Consider the following 21,515-nt stretch of genomic DNA (forward strand, 5'->3'; position numbering starts at 1 on the left):
AGAACTGCTGAGGGCGGCTTAGGAACTGGCCACTTAGGGCTGTGTTCTCAGGCCAATTCCTCAACCACTCCAAATCCCAGCTCCTCATCTGTGAAATGGGAAGAATAATTTTTTTAAAGCTTCATGGAGTATTGGTAAAGTGTGAACAAGAAAACAGACATAGAGTACTTCACATGTAAGAAGCAGCCAACAGAGGGCAGTTTCCTGGGTGCCCCTGGGGTGGGCACGCTGCGCATGGCAGGCCACCCGGCTCCCTCTGGCACTCAACCGCAGGCGAGGGAGGAGAAGGACTTGGAGGACAGTGGACAGAAGGCTGGAGCAGCAGGGGGTGTGGCAGAGCCTGTTTCTGGAATCTTTCCCCAAGAGACCCCCAGCTAAACTTTCTCAGGCTTCTTGAGACCTCTATCCAACCTGCTTTTTCCCATTGGAGCTTGATCCCTGTGGCTCTGGCCTTGGACAGGATCTATTAAGGCAAATCTCACTGTAAGGCGAATGGCTGACCTCAGAGTGACATGTGACTGGAAAGCCAAAATATTAGAGCAGGACGTGATTTTAACTTGTTAAACCCACTCACTTTACAGATGGGAAGCTTGGGAGGCAAAGATCCAATCAGTAGCAGCCCCAAGAGGCAAACCTGGTCATCCCTGGATCGGATTCTTTCAAGTGTGTTAGTTGCTCAGTCTTGTCCAACTTTTTGCAACCCATGGACTGTAGCCCATCAGGCTCCACTGACTATGGGATTCTCCAGGCAAGACTACTGGAGTAGATTACCATTTCCTCCTCCAGGGGATCTTCCCAACCCAGGGAACAAACCACGTCTCCCATGTCTCCTGCATTGCAGGTGGATTCTTTACCCGCTGAGTCATCAGGGAAACCAGACTCTCTTAAAGTCAGTGCCAAATGCAGCACCAAGACCTTGGGTAGAATCAGAGACGGTGAGGGAGAGATTGAGCCCCACGTGGGCATCATGTTAAGGGAGGTCTCTGGGTCTGGGGACCGGAGAGATGGGAGCCTGACCTGTGGTTCTCCTGCAGGAGCTTCTGGATCCGGTTGGAGATGTTCTGCTCTGTCTGCTTCAGCTGCTCCTGCAGCCGCCGACGCTCTGCATCCAGGAAGCGCTGGTGCTCGCTCAGGCCCTGCTCCAGCCGGGACTGCTCCTGCGGCAGGACAAGCAGAGGTCTGGGGTCTGCTGGGACCCTTTCAGGTACCGCAGAGCAGCCAGGGGCCCAGGCCTGAGACGAGGAGACCAGGTTTCCTCTGTCTTGCCAGCTCTGTGTTGACTTTGGACCAAGTCCTCCCCTTGCTAGGCTTCAGGGTGTCCACGCACGGGAAGAGCCTGGACTAGGTGATCTGTATGGATGACTCCTCCCCAGCCCTGTGTCCTGGAGGGTGGGCCTAAGAGAGGTCACCCCACTGCCTTCCCACATCAGAGGGACCGGAGTCAGGAGTCAGCCTGAGTCAGGAGGCCCCTGGCAGAGGAAGCAGACAGGCCTGACCCCACTTAGCCGCTCACGAACCTCCTTGACCGTCTGAAGGATCTCATCTTTCTGGCTGTTGCTCTGCTGGAGGAGCTGGGCGTGCTCTCGCTGCCCGAGCTCCAGGCGCCGTTCGAACTCAAGTTTCTCCAGCATCTTCTGTTCCTGCAAGAACGGAGACCCTGGTGATGCTGGCACAGGCTCTGGGGGGTTAGGACGTGAGAGCTGCAGGGGATGGGCTCAATCTCTCCGAGCCTCAATCTTCTCATCTGTAAAGTGGGGACATCCTCCCACCCACCAAGGCTGGGTGAGACCATGGGGAGGTGATATACATGGGGGCAACTGTTACTTCACCCCCTGACTTAGAGGCTGGAAGAGCTCGTCTCCTCAAATGTAACAGTTGAGATGTTTAATGAGAAGAAAAGTGACAGAGGACAAAAGACATTCTCTTACCTTCCTCTTCTCATAGTCTGAGAACCTATTCTGGGAGGCAAAAAAAAAAAAAAAAAAATAGTGGTTAAGAGAAGGTGGGCAGCAGGGGTTCTCACTGGCCCAGAATTCCCAGGCAGCCTGACAGCCCTCAGATTTGCAGGTCCATCCAGAGGGACTGCCTTGGAGGGCTGGGTAGGGGGTGGGGGATGAAGGGGCTGGCTGTTTGATAAAGGGTTCTGGATGGTTCTGACGGACACCAGGGTTGAGAATCGCGGGGCTTGGCTTAAAGAGCTTCAAGTCTTAAGTTCTGGGGATGCAGCACAGAGAAGGCACGGGTGTTTCAAAAAAGAGACCAAGAAATGGGTGTCTGACCCCTTGTACGTCTGCACAGCACAGCAAGCTACCAGCTCCAGCCCCCAAAACAACTACAAATGCACCAAGGTGTGTGTGCAAGTTCCTGCAGAATTGTTCAAAAGAGTGAAAACACTGGAAATAACTCCAATGCCCATCAGCATGCGATTGCTAAGTCACGGTTCATCCACATAGTGGATTATTACACAGCTGTCGAACGACGGGGCAAACGTGGGTGCAGCTACAGAAGGGTGTCTGCCAAATTTCACTGTCTGTACAGTGCGATTCCTCCCTTGTAAAAGCACCACCACCAAAACTCAACTCCCAGCTCTGGAGGGGCTGAGACAAAAGCCACGAAGGAGAGCCATTCATCAGTTCACGGCGACTGCCTCCAGGCGCTGGGACTGCAGGGTGGGAGGGGAGATGCTCACTCCATATATTTCTGTATTGTTTAGATTTATAACAAGGAGCATGAATTACTTTTGTAGTCCAACATCAGCGCACGCATGCGCGCACACACACTTTTTTTTTTAAACCAGCCTTTCTATTTAGTTATTTGGTTCTGAGATCAGGATCAAGTGTTGGAGCTATAAAAGCAGCATTCTATAAAGAAATAAGATTTTCCCTATGCTAAGGTAGAAGTAAAATTTAAGCTTATCTTTAGTTATATAGATAATACCTGACTATATTCTCCTTGTAAAAAACTAAGCAAGGCATATAAAAGTATCCATTGACTACTCCCAGGCCTAATCCTTGTTCCCTCCCACCCTCCCTAGCCCTGCTCCCATGTAAATATCATTATCAGACCTAAGTCCATGCATCTACCTACCTACAGTTTGTGCCTTTAGAAAAAAGATATACGTTTGTATGTGTTTCCATATATAAACATATTTTTAATGAAGGTATAATTTATATACTGTAAAATTTATCTTTTTAAAGAAGTGTACAGGTCTGAGTTTTGACAACTGCATACAGTCATGTGACCATCACCACAATCAGATGTGAAGCCTAGCTGGCTACAGTTGGTGCCCGCTCCCAGCCTCAATTTGTGGGCTCCCGTGGAGGAGCATACGGGTAGGGGGTGGGGCGCAGAGGTGGTTTCTGTCTGGCCTCACCGTCAGAGGCACTCTGGTTACTATGGACAACCCTTGCTGAGCTGCTTCCTGCAGCCCTGACCTACTCTAGGTCTCCCCCAGGGACCCAGGGGTCCACTCTCCTCAAGCTCCATCAAGCAGGGAGACAGGAAGCAAATCCTTTCTTAATTCTTCATGTAATTAGAGCTGTGGTTGTAATGGAGCAGGGCCCTGTGGGGCCTTCCCAGGACAGATCCCCTCCCCCTTCACAATGTCCTCCACCTGCCTCTTGTCTGTAGAGATTTTAGCCAAAGAAGTAACTTAAGAGAAATGAGAAAACACAGAAGCAAAATAGTCAAGCAAGACAAAATAATTGTTTAGCCATTAAACAAAGGCAAGAACCTTTAGTTCCTCCTCAAAGGCTACAGATAATGTTCTGAGTCGTATTACTCAGCTGTTTTGCAGATACTGAAACCCCCACCAGGTGGAAGAAATGAGCTACATGATGACCAGACTGCAGCCATGACATAAACCGCTCCATCTCACACAATTCCCAGAACTGGCCTCAAAGAAATGGGAACAAACCGACTCTGGAGTTACAGATAAACTGTACCCAAAACGATCAGGATGGTGCTGATCAAGCAGCTGGACGACCAACTTCAAGATGATGCTCCGCACACAGCCCCCTCCTCTGCCTCCACACCCCTGAAACCCCCCCTTTAAAAACCCTTTGCCCCCTGACCCACAGTGGGAAGTTGGTTCCTGGGGACGTGCATCCAGCTTCTCCACAGGATAACTAGCTTCCCCAGTAAAGCTATCCTTCCTTTCAGCCAACACTTGTCTTTCAGCGTTGGATTCTTGAGCCATGAGCAGCTGAACCCAAGTTCAGCAACACAGGTTCTCCCAGGAATGCACAGGGCGCTCTAAGAACTTCCATAGATCTGACCTAGGCTGCTGTGTTGTGGAAAGCTTCTCAGAAAATGTGATGTTTCAGCTGGGAACTGAAGGATGAGACTGGAGCAAACGGGCGCAGAGAATCCAGCAGAGGGAACCCCCTATTCAAACACCCCAGACATTCAGGGACAGAGAGGAGTGGGATGAAGCTGGTGCTGGTGAGTTGGTGCAGTGAGGCCGCCTAGGAGGCCTTGTGAAAACTTCTACACGTATCTGCTTGGCTGAGTCACTCAGCTTCTGGGATCTCAGCTCCCAACCAGGGATGGAACCTGGGTCTTGGTACTGAAGGCCAGAAATCCTACCCACGAGGCCACCAAAGAAAGAATCTGCCTGCCAAAGCAGGAGACAAGGGTTTGATCCTTGGGTCAAGAAGATCGCTTGGAGAAGGAAATGGCAACCCACTCTAGTATTCTTGCCTGAAAAACCCCATGGGCAGAGGAGCCTGGTGGGCTACAGTCCACGGAGTTGTAAAGAGCTGGACATGACTTAGTGACTAAACAACAAGACCACCAGAGAACCCCCCGCGTGTCCATTTGAAGGGAGGTAAATTCTAGTTTGATGGAGAAATCTGGGGGCCAAAGCTCTGAACGCCCCTGCGTGCGCAGAGCCCTTGTGCACACACCCTGACCCTCGCCCTCCCCGCCGCCCACCCCACAGGCCAGCAGGCGGTGCGCCTTACCTGCCACTCCTCCTCCTCCCTGCAGAGTCTGTCGGTGGGCCCGTCGGGGCTGTCCAGGGAGTTCTCAGCCCCATCCTGCTCCAGGACTGGCAGCAGGTACTGAGAAGGGGGATAGTACTCCAGCCCCGACTCTGCGAGAGACGGACACAGGCTGACCAGGAGGGAAGGAGACCGCCTTGCAACCCGGAGCAGTCCACCGCCCCCCTGTGATGCTGGCTCTCCTGCACTGCTCACAGGCCTAACGCCCGGGCCGTAAATGTGGCAAGCACTCAATAAGCGTCAGCTGAGCGAATAAATCTTCCCGCCCCCTGCCTCTTTACCATCCACGTGAGAATGAGGAGATGAAAAATGCCTGAGCTTTGTAGAGAAGCCTGGGTTCAAGACCCAGCTCTATGCACAATTTCCTGGGTAGCTGCCTCCCGTACATTTGAAAGGATTCATACACTTTCACCATTTGGCCTTATTCTTGCTGATTTATAAGTGCTCTTTACATATGATAGTTAATAACCTTGGGTCTATAACATATGTTGCAGCTATCTTCTTCCAGGTGGTAGCTTATTTTTTAACTTTTTTATTTTGTTGTGTGTGCATGCTCTGGAGAAGGCAATGGCACCCCACTCCAGTACTCTTGCCTGGAAAATCCCACGGATGGAGGAGCCTGGTGGGCTGCAGTCCATGGGGTCTCGAAGAGTTGGACATGACTGAGTGACTTCCTTTTCACTTTTCACTTTCATGCATTGGAGAAGGAAATGGCAACCCACTCCAGTGTTCTTGCCTTGAGAATCCCAGGGATGGGGGAGCCTGGTGGGCTGTGGTCTATGTGTCGCACAGGGTCGGACACGACTGAAGTGACTTAGCAGTGCATGCTCAGTCATGTCTGACTCTTTGCAATGCCATGGACTGAGGCCTGCCAGACTCCTCTGTCCATGGAATGTTCCCAGGCAAGAATACTGGAGGGGGTTGCCATTTACTACTCTGGGGGATCTTCTCAAGCCAAGGATCAAACCAGGGTCTCTTGCATCTCCTGCATTGGCAGGCAGATTCTTTACCATTAGCACCACCTAGGGAGCCTGTCTTTTTAACTCTGATGATAGTATCCTTTTGAGGTAAAGGTTAGATGTTAATGTAGTCAATGTCATCCTTTTTCCCCTACCAAAGGATATAAATAGGCAATTCACAAGAAATACTAAAAGTGGACAGTAAACATGTGAAAAAGTATTCTAATATTCAAGGAAATGACATTAAAATAATAATGTTGTCATTCAGTCACTAAGTCGTGTCGCAACTCTTTGTCACCCCATGGACTACAGCACACCAGGCTTCCCTGTCCTTCACCATTTCCCGGAGCTTGCTCAAACTCATGTCCACTGAGTCAGTGATGCCATCCAACCGTCTCATCCTCTGTCACCCTCCTCCTCTTGTTTACCCATCAGGTTCAGGTCAGCTCAGTTCAATCGCTCAGTCGTGTCCAACTCTTTGCGACCCCATGGACTGCAGCATGTCAAGATTTCCTGTCCATCACCAACTCCTGGAGCTTGTTCAAACTCACATCCATTGAGTCAGTGATGCCATCCAACCATCTCATCCTCTGTCATCCCCTTCTCCTCCCGCCTTCAATCTTTCCCAGCATCAGGGTCTTTTCCAATGAGTCAGTTCTTCACATGAGGTGGCCAAAGTATTGGAGCTTCAGCTTCAGCATCAGTCCTTCCAGTGAATATTCAGGACTGATTTCCTTTAGGATGGACTGGTTGGATCTCCTTGCAGTCCAAGGGACTCTGAAGAGTCTTCTCCAACACCACAATTCAAAAGCATCAGTTCTTCAGTGCTCAGCTTTCTTTATAGTCCAACTCTCACATCCATACATGACCACTGGAAAAACCATAGCTATGACTAGATGGACCTTTGTTGGCAAAGTAATGTCTTTTCTTTTTAATAATCCATCAGGTTAGAAGACTTTTAAAGATCTCAACCAATTGTTAGCGAGGCTGTGGGGAAGAAGAGTCCTCAGATGCTCCTCATGGAACTTAAACCGATGGAGCCTCTTCAGAGGCAATACGGAGCGCCTGTCCCTGTCCACCTACCAACCCTGCTTCCCTCCAGGGGATGCTCCCAACGTGCCAGAGAAGTGTGGGTTAAAGCGTTCGTTCCAGGGGCAAATGGGAAATAACTCCCAGTGGTTCCACTGGGAATACTCTACAGCAGTTTACAACAGACAGAGCCACACATCATGGGACAGGAAAGGCCCGGGACCTATTCTTAAGTGAAAAAGGTAGGGCATAGAATCGCCTGGTGCAACATCTTCTGTGGGTTTTTTAAAATGTTTTTAAGACAGCAAAACCAAAAATTTTACAGACACATTTATACCTGCTGTGCTGTGCTGTGCTTATTGCTCAGTCGTGTCTGAGTCTTTGTGACCCCATGGACTGTAGCCCGCCAGGCTCCTTTGTCCATGGGGTTCTCCAGGCAAGAATACTGGAGTGGGTTGCCATGCCCTCCTCCAGGGGATCTTCCCAACCTAGGGATCCAACCCAGGGCTCCCACATTGCAGGCGGATTCTTTACCATCTGAGCCATCATACTTCCTCACGTGACAATCATCTTTCCCTGCTCCTCCTGCCAGATCTGCAGAGCTCTGGGCAGGCAGGGACCCTCAGCTGCCTCACTGGCACAGAGCAGCCCAGGGGCCATGGTTTGTGCTCGCTCAGCGAAGGAGGTGGGCTGCCTGGCTTTACCTTTGCAGAGGAACTGCTGAATGGCCTCAGTGCCAGCACTGCACACCTCCTGCGGGGGGTAGACCATGGACAACGCGTCGAGGCTCAGGGTCTGCAGACACAAGGAGACCCCTCTATATCTGTCGTTCACTTCACTGCTCAACACAATCAAGACATAAGATCTTTAAAGAGGTAATCAAGTTCAAAACAAAGTCACCAGTCTGGGCCCTAGTCCAGCATGAACTGGTGTCCTTAAAAGATGAGGCAATCAGGACTCAGACCCATTCCAAGGCAGGAGGATGGGAGGACACAGGGAGAAGACGGCCGTCCAGAAGCCAAGGAGAGAGAGGCCTGAGAAGAACCAACCCCACCAAGACCTTGATCTTAAGGCCCCAGCCTGAGGCGCTTCGTTAGGACACCCCCGGGAGACAACACAGTGCCCCAGGTGACCGCCTTGCTCTCCGCCCCCAGCTCTGACAATCACGGTTTCTGCAGCTCTGAGCTGAGGCTGCTCCCTCCCTGCCAGCGCCCTCCAGACACAGTGCCTTCCAACCACATTGGCTCCCCTGCTCCTCCCTGAACACGTCCTGGGCTTTCCCATCTCCTGCCTTTTCCCGAACTGTTCCTCCACCTAGAATGCTCCCATGAGCCCTGTCGACTTCTCCAAAGCTTTCTCCTCTTTCAAGATCTGGCTCAAACACCATGTCTTTCACAGTGTTAATGAACCCATCAGGATTCAGCATGAGCTTTTCACTCTACTAGGAATATGCTTTGCTGCCTCCATTATGACAGCAAGTCACCTAATTACAGTCATTCACACTGTTCTCTCTGTGAGCCCCTGAGATCTCCTTGACCCCTGTATCCTGTGACCAGGGCAGGCCTCCAGGAATGTGGGAGGGGAGCGGCGGGCAGGCCAGGCAGGCCCCCAGGCGAGAGCACGGCCCACCTACCTCCAGGGTTCGGACATGTGCCAGCATCCGGGGCAGCCTCTGAATCTCGTTCTCACTGATGTCCAGAGTGCGCAGGCTCCGAAGCTCCCCCAGCGTGTCCGGCAGCTCCTTCAGCCTGTTGTCTGGAGGGGTCCCAGTGGCACAGCTCAGCACCTCATGGCCCCTTCACCAGCTTCTGGCCTGACACCCGCCAGGACTGGGCGGAGGTGGGTGCCTCCCTCTGAGCCTGGGGTATACCTCTGCTCCATGAGGAAGAGCGGTGGAGTTTCAATGACCCAGGTTCAAGTCCCTGCTCCACCACTTATGAGCTGAGTGACTTTGGAAAACTGATTTGACCTCCGTGGACCAGTTTCCACATCAGTGAAATGGAGGTGCCCACACTATTTGGCCTTATAGGAATACTGAGGGATTCAAAGAGATGATGCATGTGAAAAGGTGCTCAGCACAGAGCCTATCACATGAGGTACCTATCACAGTAAGTGATCAGTAAATTGGGTGCTATTATGTTCATCATTAATTATATGTTACAAATGGGTGAATTATGGCATCCTGTGCAGAAAGAACTGGAGGAAAAGAAGAAAGAAGAGAGCTGGGGGTACAGGGAGGCACGTGTTAGAATTTCAGCTCAGTCACTACCGCACTGGCTGGTCTTGAGCAAGTCATGGCTCTCTGAGCCTCGTTTTCCTCATCTGTAAATTGGGGATAAGACCTCCTTCCTCTCTCACACACTTGTGGCACCCCCGAGGGTGGAAGCGCTCCTCACTGGGTGGTAAGGGATACTCAGAATAGCTCTCACCCAGTCAGTCCACACTCCCATCACCCATCGCCCATGGCTCTAAACACGAATGATAGTCTTGGGGGCCTCGCTGTCAATGCCGTCTGCTCTCCTCCCTGTAAGGCCCCGACAGGGAGGAGCTGCAGGAACCCTCCAGACGCCCTGTCTCTGGTTACCATGGAGATACACCGACCACAAAGGAGGTCCAACAGTTTGAGTGACACGTGGGGGCTGGCTGCTCTTGTGCTCAATGGGTCCCAGGACAAGCACCCTGGGGACTCTAGCCGGGTCAGCTCAGAGCAGACCGAGGGTCACGTGGACAGGGCTTCCTGGCCCCCTACCTTTCACATTGAGGGTCTGGAGCTGGATCAGGTTCCCAATGGAACGTGGGAGATAGGTCAGTTGATTCCTTTCCATGTTCAAGACCTAAGAGAGAGGGAGAATGCCATGAGAAGGCACACACACAGACAATAATGCCTCCCCCTCTTCTGGCCAGCCATCATCCGGGCACCACACCCACATCTTTATCTCCTGACAGCCCTGTGAGGAAGACACCAGTTGTCACGATCCCATCTGAGAGATGAGAAAGCTGAGGCTCGGAGTGGTGAGGTCCTGTGTCCAAAAGGCAATGCTAGACTTTGAACCCGGTTCTTGCTGAGGCTGTACCATTTATACTGACCACAAACACCTGATAATAAGGGGATCCAGGTGAGGGGGCACGTAATGAAGCCTTGTTATCCTGGAGTGAACAGAAGGAAGCTGAGCTGCATACAGGCAGTGGGACCTGCCTGAGGCTGAGGGGCCAGCAGCTGGTGGAGCGGGGATTGAATCCTGGGCTGATGGGTGGCACCGTGAGGTGAGCGAGGCCGCCAGGATGACACATAAAGTAACCATTAAAAATAAACCGATACGATGGGAAGGCACGCACGTTAAAAATAACGTGGCAGATGAACATTCGATGAACCAAAGGATGGCTGTAAGTTATTCTTATCAGGTATCCAAAAGTTACAGAACTGTGAATGCACCAATTATACAAAAATTCATGTGTAAAAATGGACGGTCTGTCCTTCTCGGTGAACTGGGGATGATGCTGACATGTGTTCAAAGAGGGGCTGTGAGCAATTGGTTGACGATGCAAGTGAAATGCTTAGCTTGGTGCTGGCATGCAGCGGGCGCTCGATAAATGCAGGGGCTGCCACTGACAAGAAGCGGAAGTGAGACACTGAGCCAGAGAGCTGAATTCATCACTTGGAAATGGTGGACTCGCTGGGTGCTCTTTTTCTGTAAAGTTGTGGAAGCTAATGATGCAATCCCAACGCACATGCCAAAAATTCGGTGGAGAGATGCCCACAGCCCAGACTGCAAGGCTGACGCCACCCCTGGGCATCTCAGTAGTAAAGGTGGAGAAGCCAGGGGCACCTAAGCCCTGGCTGGAGCATGACCAGAACATTCTGGGTCTGTGCGGCTGCAGTTTCTTACTTAGGGGGTCAGAGGTGGGTTGTGTCTCCTGCAGCCGTACCTGCAGGGCCGTCAGCTGCCCTATGTCATCGGGAAGGGCTGTCAGCTGGTTATCATGAAGATCCAGAACCTGCAGAAGGGAAACAAGTGGAACACCTGAAGTCCCTGACTGAGAAAGCCCCCGTGATTTCAGGCTCCAGGGAGACAGGGTGTGGTAGGGGTGCCTCCGTGCCTCTGGTGTTCAAACCAAGAGTACCAACCCCTTCCTTCCCAACTAAAGGACCACTCCATCTTTTTTTTTTTTTAAGTATTATACCATTTAATTCTTATTTATCCAGTATGCGTACATATTCATGTTGAAAATTCCTCATAGTCTAGATATATATTTGCATAGTAAAAGACTACCAAATATGCAATAAAATGTTGATAGCAGTTCTCAATCAAAATCAATCTCAATCAATATCAAAATATTGATAGAGTGTGAAATTATGTTTTTCCTTATGCTTAACTGTATTTGCTAATATTTTAACAATGAAAATGAGCAAAATGGAGTAGGATATATATATATAATATATATATATGAAATATAAATATACATGAATATGAAAGCTTTTTAATGTTATCTTTCTTCTGCTTATAAAAATAAAGCATGTTGGACCAGAACAATAAAGAGAAGTAAGAACTACCCCTAGTGCCTACACACCAGCATTAGCAATAAAAATCACTTTGATGCCTCCATTGCCAGTCTCTACACTGCCACGTGCATAGCCTCGGTCACAGCTCAAGTTTATGGGGAACAGCCCGGGGGTCCTGCCTCCCGTCCACTGTGACCACATCCCAGCCTCTGTCCTGGGGAAGCTGTTGGGAGGGAGTCACTCAGCTCACCGCGCCTCCACGCACTGGCCACACGGTGCCTGGCGTGCCTCCTCTTGCTTCTTGTCTGGGCCCATCGGTCTCCCTGTTCTCTGCCAGTTCGCTTGCTATGAGTTTATGGTTTGCCTTTCCACCTAGCGGGTAAGCTCCCTGAGGGCAGGGCTTGCAGCTGGTTCTCTCTGCAACCTCACCGCACACAAGCCCAGACCATGCTGATCATGCCCAGAGTCCCGATGACGTGAGGCACATCTGGCATAAACTCTGACAGCCGAGACGTGACTGGAGGGGCGTGCTGGCTGCCCCCTGGGAGCAGGGCCCCGGTACCTTGATGGTGGCGAGACTCAGGAGGCTGCAGGATTTAGGGAGCAGGGAGGTGAGCACATTTGTGTGGACGATCAACACCTGCGTGGGAAAGAGTTTCGGCATGTTAGGCTGAAGGAGAGCTGCAGGGAGGGGGGCTGGAGGCGGGGCAGCTGGCACACACTGGACACCAGCAGTCAGCCTGGCCCAGTGCTCTCTCCTGTGGACATCACAAGCGACGTTTCCAAACACGGGAAAACCAGATGACCTTAAACTCTGGAATCTCAAGACTGAAAGGGACCTCAGAGGTCTAATTCTTCCTTCCATCCTGAGAAGGGATCCCCTTGCAGCTGTCCCGACCTTAACGTCCCTCAGCTTCAGCAGCATCTTGTGGAAAATGTTGTTGATGTTGTCTAGTCTCTCAGTCGTGTCTGACTCTTTGTGACCCCATGGATTGTAGCCCACTAGGCTCTTCTGTCCACAGGATTCTCCAGGAAAAAATATTGGAGTGGGTTGCCATTTCCTTCTCCAGGGGACCTTCTTGACCCAGGGATCGAACTCTGCACCAGCAGGTGGATTCTCTAGCACTGAGCTACCAGGGAAGCCCCTTGTGGAAAACAGAGAATGATAAACTCCTGCCTCTGAGGGCTGCTAACAAGCTAACAGACAGTAAGCACTCAGCCCAGGGCTGGGACATGGTCAGACGCTCAATCAGAGTCACATGCTACTATTTTTGTTAGGCGTTGACACCTGCATGGATACTTCCAATGTCAAGCCACTCCTGTTGGCATAGAACACATTTTACCTACCTGCTCTTAGACGCTTCATTTAGAATACTGTTACCTACCTGCATTCAAGGCTGCAATGCCTTTCTGAAAAATCATTCATTCCACTCTTAACCTTCCCTAATTGACCAAAATGAAATGAGTGTGATTTTTACTATTAATAACAATGTGGTTATTCAGTGTCCACTATGTGGCAGGCACTCTACTCAGGCCATTTACATCTTTATCTCTACCTCCCTGTCACTCATTTAATTCTCATAATAGCTCTGCGAGTGGAGAACGACGGATGTCTTCCTTTCACAGATGGAGAAACTGAGATGTAAGAGTGTAAGGAAGTTGCCCAATTCAGGAGGGGCCCAGCCAGAGCTGCCTGATGCCAGGGCCTGCTCCCCTGTGAGGACACCTGCTGCAGGTGGAAAGTGTACCATTCAAAGAGAAGAGGGATGTCTACGCCAGGATCCCCGCCTGATTTCAAACAAGCAAACATGCCATGAATAATTTTCTGAAAACGTAGATCCGTCTCACCTTCTTCTGCAGAACTTTACATGTTGCAAAAGCCCCAAATGGAATCTAAAATAAGATAAAGAAGAATCAGTGCCTCCCCTCCTGCCAGTGTTTAACCTGTTGAGTGGCAGGAAGAAGGGACAGGAAGTAAGTAAGTCTAAGCCCTGGGAAGGCTGGGAGGAAGCCGCACCGGGTGGTCACCCCCTCCAATCAGCTGTCGGGTGACTTTCCTAACTACCCACCCCATCCCCATCATGAACTCCGAGGGGCAAAAGACAGATTTCTGATGTCCTACAGAGAATCCCAGGCTCTCCCAAGGCCTCAGGAATCTGTGGGTGCATTTTCTGGACTCTGTGACTCTTGAAGACCATGCTGAGGCCAAAAGATCATCTCAGTTTTCTTTCACAAGAACAAAAGCTAAGGAAACATCTCTTGACTAGAGCTTCTGCCTCTTAAAAGTCTCACTCCACATCTATCGTTTCCCAGGGACAGCAGAGCCAGAAAGAGAGCAGATCAAACTTCACAAGCAGAACACCAACCACCCCACTTTACCTCGGAGAGTTCACATTTAGAGATGTCAAGAATGTCATCTGCTCCAGCTTCTTTTGCCTAGGGATAAAAAGAATTAAAAAAAAAGCCGGTGGGGGGCAGTTTCCAGGACTTTACTGGTAGTCCAGTGGTTAAGACTCTGCACTCCCAATTCAGGGGGCCGGGGTTCAATCCCTGGTCAGGGAACCAAACCCCACATGCCACAACTAAAAGAGCCAGTGTGCCGCAGCTGAGACGCAGTGCAGGCAAATAAATAAATAGTTTAAAAAAGAAGAAGAAAGAAAAAGAAAAGGGTTCGAGCAAAACATCCTTCCAGGGTGCACAAATCAGGCAAAGAAACATAGGATTAATGGCTTCAAAGAATCGCAGACACCCTCCTGGTTCAGCTAGTCCATTCTGAAGGTGCACCAACGATCCTGGATTTAACTGGGCTTGAGGTTCAGCAGGGAAGAGTGTGAACAAGTCACACCAAGTGTGGTCAGTCTGCAGAGGGGAAGTGCAGCATGGAGCCCTGCTGCCTGGGGCGGAGGTGGAGATGGGCATAGACTGGGAGGAAACCCATTTCCCTCACCAGACACATCTGGTACTCCAGGCGTTTCCGAGCCTCATCGCTGGGTTTCCGCTTCCGGAAGAAGAGTGGCATCCTTCCTTTTTTCTAGAGCGATCTTCACCACACTAGGGCGGAGGAAAGGGGTGAGGGCCTGGGGCATCTGTCACCGCCCCCCAACACCCTGGACAGAGCACAGTAACAAGAGCACAGAGCTCATCTGCCGGATTATATGCTCCTTGAGGGCAGGGCCATGTCCATCTTGACCATCCGTGCCCCGAGCCTGGCACAGTAGGTGCTCAATACCATTTGTTCTTTGTTGACTAAACAAGCAGCAGCAGGATGTAGAAAAGCACAACAGCAAGCCAGGTGACCTGGCTTTGAGCCCACATTTGCCCCTGACCCACTGTGAGCCCCTGACATACCCATTCCCGTTCAGGGCCCCCATCTCTCCTCCAGGTTAGACAAAGGGGTTGATCTGGAGACATTTCCTCAGGTCCTCTTCAAGGAGGCTCTTTGAGGACTCTGAGAGCCTTGGCTAATGAATCACTTCTAACCCCTGAAACACTATCAGAGTGGCATCAGCAAACCACCAGATGCTGCATGGCTTTAGCCAGCTCTGTCCTTGATCCTGGGGAACTCAACTACATTGTAACCAAAGAGGTTTCTGAATTATCAATACATAAAAATTCAAAAGCAATTCTCAGGTAATTTGCCACTCTCCCAGTTATTATGATCCCATTTGATTCTCACCAAAGCCCTCTTTATAGTAACAAAAGTGATGCTCATCAAGTTCAGCTATCTGGTTATACAGCTGGACTGTAGTCCAAACCAGTCTGGAACCTCTGCTCTTTCAAGTCCTGATCCCATGGAGTTTGCCCAACTCCTTGGTGCTTCAGTAACTTAGCACACACTGAGTACACACGGTCCTGAGCTCACTGCCTGCCCGGTATCAGAAAATGTCAGCACTTGATATGGAACATCAGTGGGTCAGGATGCACTCATACACAGAAGCTTATGGCTAACAGCATGGACTCTGGGATGATTTTGTTTGTTTAACTGTTTTTGAATCCCAGCCCGGCCACCCACCAGCCATGTCTGCTTGGTTTACCTCTCTGAGCCTCAGTTTCCTCATCTGTAAAGTGTGAGTAATATAATGTTCCCAACACCTGGTTCTATTTGGAGCCAGTGATTTCCATATTTGTAAAGCCCATAACACAGTACCTGGCACAGTGGTAATCACATACCACCACACATCTAACAAACATTTATTCAGGGCCTAGGACAGTAGAAAGAGCCAGGCAGAAAGGGACCCGGGTGGAGATGCAGTTGAAGACGACATATACCTCCTCCTCAGGGGAGTGGCAGAGATCACAGGTCTCTGCCAACAGAGGCGTGGGCTGTCTGGGGATCTGGCCTAGCCTGCAGGGCTGGCTCAGGCCCCTCTTGTCGCCCCACCTGTCTGCAGGGATGGGGAATAATTTAAAACCAGCCCTCCCCCATCTCTCCTTAACGACCAGCTCTTATCCTTCTGCTCTCCAATGACTAACCTTCCTTCACTTCCTCCCCAATGGCCACCTCTCTTCCATCCCTCCTAGAAGACCAGCTCTTCCCTATCTGCTCCCTGATGTCCATTTCTCATCCATCCCCTCCCTGACGTCCAGCCTACATGGGAAGAGCCACACCCGTCCTCCCCAGCCTGGAGTGGGCAGTGCCCAACCTTGCTGTGCAGATAAATAGGTCCCTGATGGTTGTTCCCTCGGGTGGACCTGAAGGCAGGCCGATCACTCGCAGGGCTTGGTCATGGACGTGGGGTGGCAGGCCACCGGGCACTGCACATCCCCTGCTGAGCAGAGTCTGGTCTCCTCCAAACGAAGGAACTGGGGATCGAAATTCAGAATCTCAGAAAGTCATGCAGACCAGGATGACGAAGTCTGAGACCGAAGACCGCAGAATCTTAAAAGAGTTAAGAGTTGGACCGTATTTAGACTCTTAACAAAATTGTTCTAATAGCTAAAATGCATACATCACGAAGGAATTAGAAGGTGGTCCGAGATCGCTGTGGCCGAGAGGTCTCGGAATGCGATGCGGACCCTTAGGAGAGGGGCGGGGCTCTGGGTTTGGGTGACTGGGACTATGGGGTGACCCTCAGGATAAGGGAGAATGGGGAACAGCGGGACCTAGGATCTCGGGAGCAGTCCTCTGTTGTCTGCCTTCTCAGGGACAACTGCCCCGAACCCCTCTTCAGACCCCCTAGCCACAGCTCACCGCAGTGCCGGGTTCTCCAGCCGCTCAGGTGCCTGCCCACAAGCAATATGGCAGCAAGGGCGTCGGTGGAAGGTTGGGCGGAGACGGCAGTTCTCGCGACAGTCGCGCTTTTGGGTCTATATCCGGCGCAAAAGTCCCACCTTCCGGTCTTTCGGCTTTCGGCTCGGGGGAGGCAGAGGTGCAACTTTCTTCGGTCGTCCCGAATCCGGGTTCATCCGACACCAGCCGCCTCCACCATGCCGCCTAAGTTCGACCCCAACGAGATAAAAGTCGGTGCGTGCTTTAGATGTGGCCGGGGCTTCGGGATGCGGCATCCCTCCCCGTATTCCGTCCGGCCCGCGGCCCCCGCCGCTATGGCCTTTCCCACGTCGGGCCTCAAGGCCGCTGCCTCCTAGGGGCCTGCCCTCTGGTGCTGCGTTCAGGGCGCTGTGCGGTCGTGGTCGAGTCTCTTGTTCTTTCTGGGCCTCGGCTTCCCCACGTATAGATGGGGAGGGAGGACCGGACGATCTGTGGCGGCTTCGCAGCCCGCACGCCTTAGGGTAAGGTTTGTCTCCGGGCGCTTCTCCCTAAACTGGGTTGGCCGGCGGCGGGGCTGCCCCCAAACCGATGCGGTGTGGGCTTCGGCAGTGGTGGCCGAACCCAAGGCCGCCGTCCCACGTGGTGCTTGGAGCGGTTCTCGCCTTGGCGGGAGGGGTGTCGTGCCTTGCTTCCCGCTGAGGCTCTTGGCATTTTTCCGCCAAGAGGACTGCGGAGGGAGAGCTGTGATTTGGGAGCCCCTTCTGCGGAGGCACTAATTCATTCTTTCTTCCAGTGTACCTGAGGTGCACCGGTGGGGAAGTCGGTGCCACGTCTGCCCTGGCCCCCAAGATCGGCCCTCTGGGTCTGGTAAGTCATCTTCGGGGGTTAGGGTTAGGGTTGCCTCTGAGGTGCCGTTGACAGGGACAGATTGCCATCCCTTACTAGGCCTCCAAGCCACTGAACTGGCACCAGCTGCCGCAGAAAGGTTGTATATAAAGGTGGAATCTGATACTTTGAACCTGTAGTTTTCCAGTGTGTCTTAGTTGCTGCTCTGAGGGTACATGAGGGATGGGATAGAGGAGGTTTTTGAAGTCAAGAGTGATAAGTTGGTCTGTTTCTTAGGGAAATAGGCATATGGCTGCTGGAGGATTGAATGGGGTATGAAATGAAGACCTTTGTGAACGTTACAGTGAAGTGAAGTCGCTCAGTTGTGTCCAACTCTCTGTGACCCCATGGACTGTAGCCTACCAGGCTTCTCTGTTCATGGAACTTTCCAGGCAAGAATACTGGAGTGGGTTGCCATTTCTTTCTCCAGAGGATCTTCCCGACCCAGGGATTGAACCCCGGTCTCCTGCATTGTGTGCAGCCGCTTTACAGTTGCTAGTATTAATTCTGCTTTCAATCTACTGATTCATACTCTTGGCTTTACCTACTGTCCTGGAGAAGGAAATGGCAACCCACTCCAGTATTCTTGCCTGGAAAATCCCAGGTGAACTACAGTCTATGGGGTTGCAGAGAGTCGGACATGACTGAGTGACTAACACGTAGGGTTGGACTTAATTCGTCTCCTTTTTTCTTGAATATAATTAGGTCTTTATTTCTTGGGCAGTGGTCTTCTGTCAGAAAAGTTATCCCATCATGGTTTTGCTTAAGCAGTGGCCGCCTTGTCCCTTAGCTCAGCTAGCGCTCACTGGACACATCTCTAGTCAGTTGCTCAGTCATGTCCGACTTTGCGACCCCATGGACTGCAGTACACCAGGCCTCTCTGTCCATCACCAACTCCCGGAGCTTACTCAAACATGTCCATTGAGTCGGTGATGCCATCCACCCATCTCATCCTCTGTCATCCCCTTCTCCTCCTGCCTTCAGTCATTCCCAGAATCAGGGTCTTTTCAAATGAGTCAGTTCTTTGCATCAGGTGGCCAGAGGATTGGGGTTTCAGCTTCAGCATCAGTCCTAGGATGGGCTGGTTGGATCTCCTTGCAATCCCAAGGGACTCTCAAGAGTCTTCTCCAACACCACAGTTCAAAAGCTTCAATTTTTCATTGCTTAACCTCCTTTATATAATTCTCCTCTTCAGGGAATTATAAAGTGCAGATGCCCAGACCGCATCCTCATAGGTTGACTAGGACTGGTAAGACACCAGGAACATGGTATCTTTAAAGATCCCTTGGTGATCCAATGTAAAAGATACCACATAGATCTTTAGGAAAGGGTAGGTAAGGGACCTGGCCCCATTGTGGCCTTAAACCTCAAGGTTGCAGCCTTGGATAAACTAAACCTCATTTTTCCAGTTTAATTATGGTGATACCTTGATTAGGTAGGCACAGTTAAACGTGTTTCAGAAAGCCTTCTCGTGTGCCGCCAAGTGAGAGGGACTGGGTAGATTTTTCAGATCAGTTTTGGTTAGGGCACAGTGTGATTATATACCTTTTATTTCTATAGTCTCCAAAAAAGGTCGGTGATGACATCGCCAAGGCAACTGGTGATTGGAAGGGTCTGAGGATTACAGTGAAACTGACCATTCAGAACAGACAAGCCCAGGTACTTGGTTTGAGGGAAGGCAAAGGTGGGGATACCTGGGAGGCAGGTGCTAAAAGCAGTTTTATTTGTGGGGAGGGCTGTTTTAAGAGCATGGTTTAAATATTAACTCTTCTCACTTTTGAGACACTGAGCAAATCAGCATTTTCTGGGGTAGGGTAGGCTGTGTTTCTGGTTGTGAAAATTAGCTTGAATGTACATTTGGTAAACAGTGTCTGGCCCATGGTTCCTGAGAGCGAAAGTGCTTGTATTACTGGTTCTTTCTTGTTAGAGGGTGGCATAGGGCTTATTCACATGGAGAATCTCTTCTGCAGATTGAGGTGGTACCTTCTGCTTCTGCCCTGATCATCAAAGCCCTCAAGGAACCACCAAGGGACAGAAAGAAGCAGAAAAACAGTGAGTGGTTTTTCCCCCCGGTAATTTGTGGGTGGTGGTGTGTCCAATGTAATAGACAGCTGTGCTTGCTCCCTTTAAGGAAACAGGGATGGCACAGGTGTTCGATGTTAAGCTGTTACAGAGCCAGGCACTGCCACCAAGTGCCCTGTGGCTCTCCCCAGTTACTGGCATGGAACAGATCCCCTCAGAATTTACAGGAGGGAACTGTCAAACAGGGTGAAGAAACAGATAACCAATAATTGGGGAAGGGCAGCTTCCTAGCTGGATGACATATGGACAGCTTTAACCAACCTCAGTCACTTTTTTCTCTTCAAAACAGTCCCTTCCATGTAAGGTTAGCAAAACTTGATTTTGTGTCTAGCCACCCGCCACTGCACCTGACCAGTTTTCTGTTGGCTGGTGCAATCCAGTGGTGAGCTAAAAATAACCCCAGCTTAGGAAACAGGGTTGTTCTTCATGTGGATGACTCTGTGCCGAAAGCATGGGAACAGGCTAGAAATGGATGAGGGAAGATGGACTGTGGTCTGCCCTGGCCTCAGGTGGTAACAAAGCTTTTGGTCTTTTTTCTTTTCTGCAGTTAAGCACAGTGGAAACATTACTTTTGATGAGATCGTCAACATTGCCCGGCAGATGCGGCATCGGTCTCTAGCTAGAGAACTTTCTGGTAAGAGCAGAACAGTTTGGGGCCACTTTAGTTGTAACTTGAGATGTATTCGTTTGGTGGCTTTTTCCCAATTAGAAGGGGATTTTTTTACTCTGTAAGACCTAGAATTGGAGTGTCTTTTGGTTTGAGTCTGAGTATCATGGGATCTGTGGCCAGTTTTGCACTTGGAGTTTTTAAATAATACTGAGTGCTGAGTTTTGGATTAGGGGAGCAGTAATAATTATTCCTGTAATCCATAAAATAGTTATTCCTTGTTCCTCTCCTCACCTTTATCCCCTCTGGTATCTGAGAATAGCGAGGGACTGATTTCCCCTCTGATTCCACCTTTTCTTAATGACAGGAACCATTAAAGAGATCCTGGGGACCGCCCAGTCTGTGGGCTGCAATGTTGATGGCCGCCACCCTCATGACATCATTGATGATATCAACAGTGGCGCAGTGGAGTGCCCCGCTGTAAGTTACTTCTGCACTGATATGGTTAAAATTAAGGTGAAGACTAGGGGTGGAGCTAATGTATCCTTTGAGATACTGTAGAAAGTTCTAGAAATGCTCAATAGTGGGGATAAAGTTTTTTGTCCTGTTATTGAGAGGTTTCTTTTTTTTCCCCACAGAGTTAAGAACTGCAAAGGAAAAAGGAAAATAAAGGATCATTTGACAACCAGTGGACTTTCTGATGTAGCTTCTTCCTTGGGGGGGAGCCTAGCCTTTGTGGTCACTGGGGCCAACATGACAGATGAAGCAGCAGCCTGTTGACAACAGAATTCTGTCCTCAAGAAAATACTGTTGGGCAGAAAGAAAACTTGGGAGTTGAACATAACAGAAAATATGTGTAGAAGGAGCTCTTCCCAAACCAGTTTACTCAGTTGGTGGGTTGCAGGCCCAAGGCTTTGCTGTTCATCCCAGCACACAGCTGGGGCTCAGAATTACTGATGGGACAACCAAAGAACCTGATGTTTATGGTCCTTGATTGGTCTCAAGTTGATGTAAAAGTGAGGTTTAAGTCTACTAATGTAGTTAGCAGTTCCTGGTTTAAACCCTCAGGGTTTACTTTAAACTAGTAACAGACTTTTTTCTCAAGCCTCTCCTTTGTCTTTCCCTTAGTTCTCTTTGATTTTCTATCTAGAGCTCCTCACTTGATTTGATATGCAACAAATGAACATCAAACACTAAGTTCTGAGACAAAAGTTTGAAATAGCAACCTGGAAGGGGCTTC

The 21,515-nt window shown here is 50.4% G+C and overlaps 2 protein-coding genes and 1 non-coding gene across 6 annotated transcripts in view; 2 read left to right on the forward strand and 1 right to left on the reverse strand.

The window, feature by feature from the left end:
• The window catches only part of LRSAM1 (leucine rich repeat and sterile alpha motif containing 1), a 33,909-nt gene extending 17,088 nt beyond the window's left edge, over positions 1-16,821 (reverse strand). Inside the window, exons 1-14 of one of the 4 annotated variants that reach the window (XM_070378955.1) lie at positions 16,684-16,821; positions 16,136-16,295; positions 14,440-14,543; positions 13,872-13,928; positions 13,341-13,385; positions 12,055-12,132; positions 10,919-10,987; positions 9,741-9,825; positions 8,625-8,746; positions 7,696-7,786; positions 4,965-5,095; positions 1,929-1,958; positions 1,518-1,640; positions 1,018-1,157 (exon numbers count right to left, since the gene is read on the reverse strand). In XM_070378955.1, coding sequence (XP_070235056.1) covers positions 1,018-1,157; positions 1,518-1,640; positions 1,929-1,958; positions 4,965-5,095; positions 7,696-7,786; positions 8,625-8,746; positions 9,741-9,825; positions 10,919-10,987; positions 12,055-12,132; positions 13,341-13,385; positions 13,872-13,928; positions 14,440-14,511 — 1,043 coding nt within the window. In that variant the 5' untranslated portion in view covers positions 14,512-14,543; positions 16,136-16,295; positions 16,684-16,821. Of the gene's footprint in view, positions 1-1,017; positions 1,158-1,517; positions 1,641-1,928; positions 1,959-4,964; positions 5,096-7,695; positions 7,787-8,624; positions 8,747-9,740; positions 9,826-10,918; positions 10,988-11,742; positions 12,023-12,054; positions 12,133-13,340; positions 13,386-13,871; positions 13,929-14,439; positions 14,544-16,135; positions 16,372-16,683 lie in introns of those variants that run through there. The other 3 variants (XM_070378954.1, XM_070378957.1, XM_070378956.1) reach the window with 3 other exon arrangements.
• A 1-nt stretch (position 16,822) lies between these two features.
• RPL12 (ribosomal protein L12) lies at positions 16,823-20,968 on the forward strand. Its single transcript, XM_005901858.3, has 7 exons — positions 16,823-16,956; positions 17,495-17,568; positions 19,147-19,245; positions 19,557-19,638; positions 20,216-20,302; positions 20,643-20,755; positions 20,914-20,968. The coding sequence occupies exons 1-7, from the start codon at positions 16,920-16,922 to the stop codon at positions 20,917-20,919; spliced, it is 498 nt and encodes a 165-aa protein (XP_005901920.1). The 5' UTR covers positions 16,823-16,919; the 3' UTR covers positions 20,920-20,968.
• Positions 20,003-20,131, forward strand: LOC138990047 (small nucleolar RNA SNORA65). The gene has a single exon (XR_011466221.1). It is a non-coding gene; the product is annotated as a small nucleolar RNA SNORA65 (small nucleolar RNA).
• Positions 20,969-21,515: the final 547 nt, after the last annotated feature.

Source organism: Bos mutus, chromosome 11 (genome assembly GCF_027580195.1).
Source record: "Bos mutus isolate GX-2022 chromosome 11, NWIPB_WYAK_1.1, whole genome shotgun sequence".
NCBI lineage: Eukaryota > Metazoa > Chordata > Mammalia > Artiodactyla > Bovidae > Bos > Bos mutus.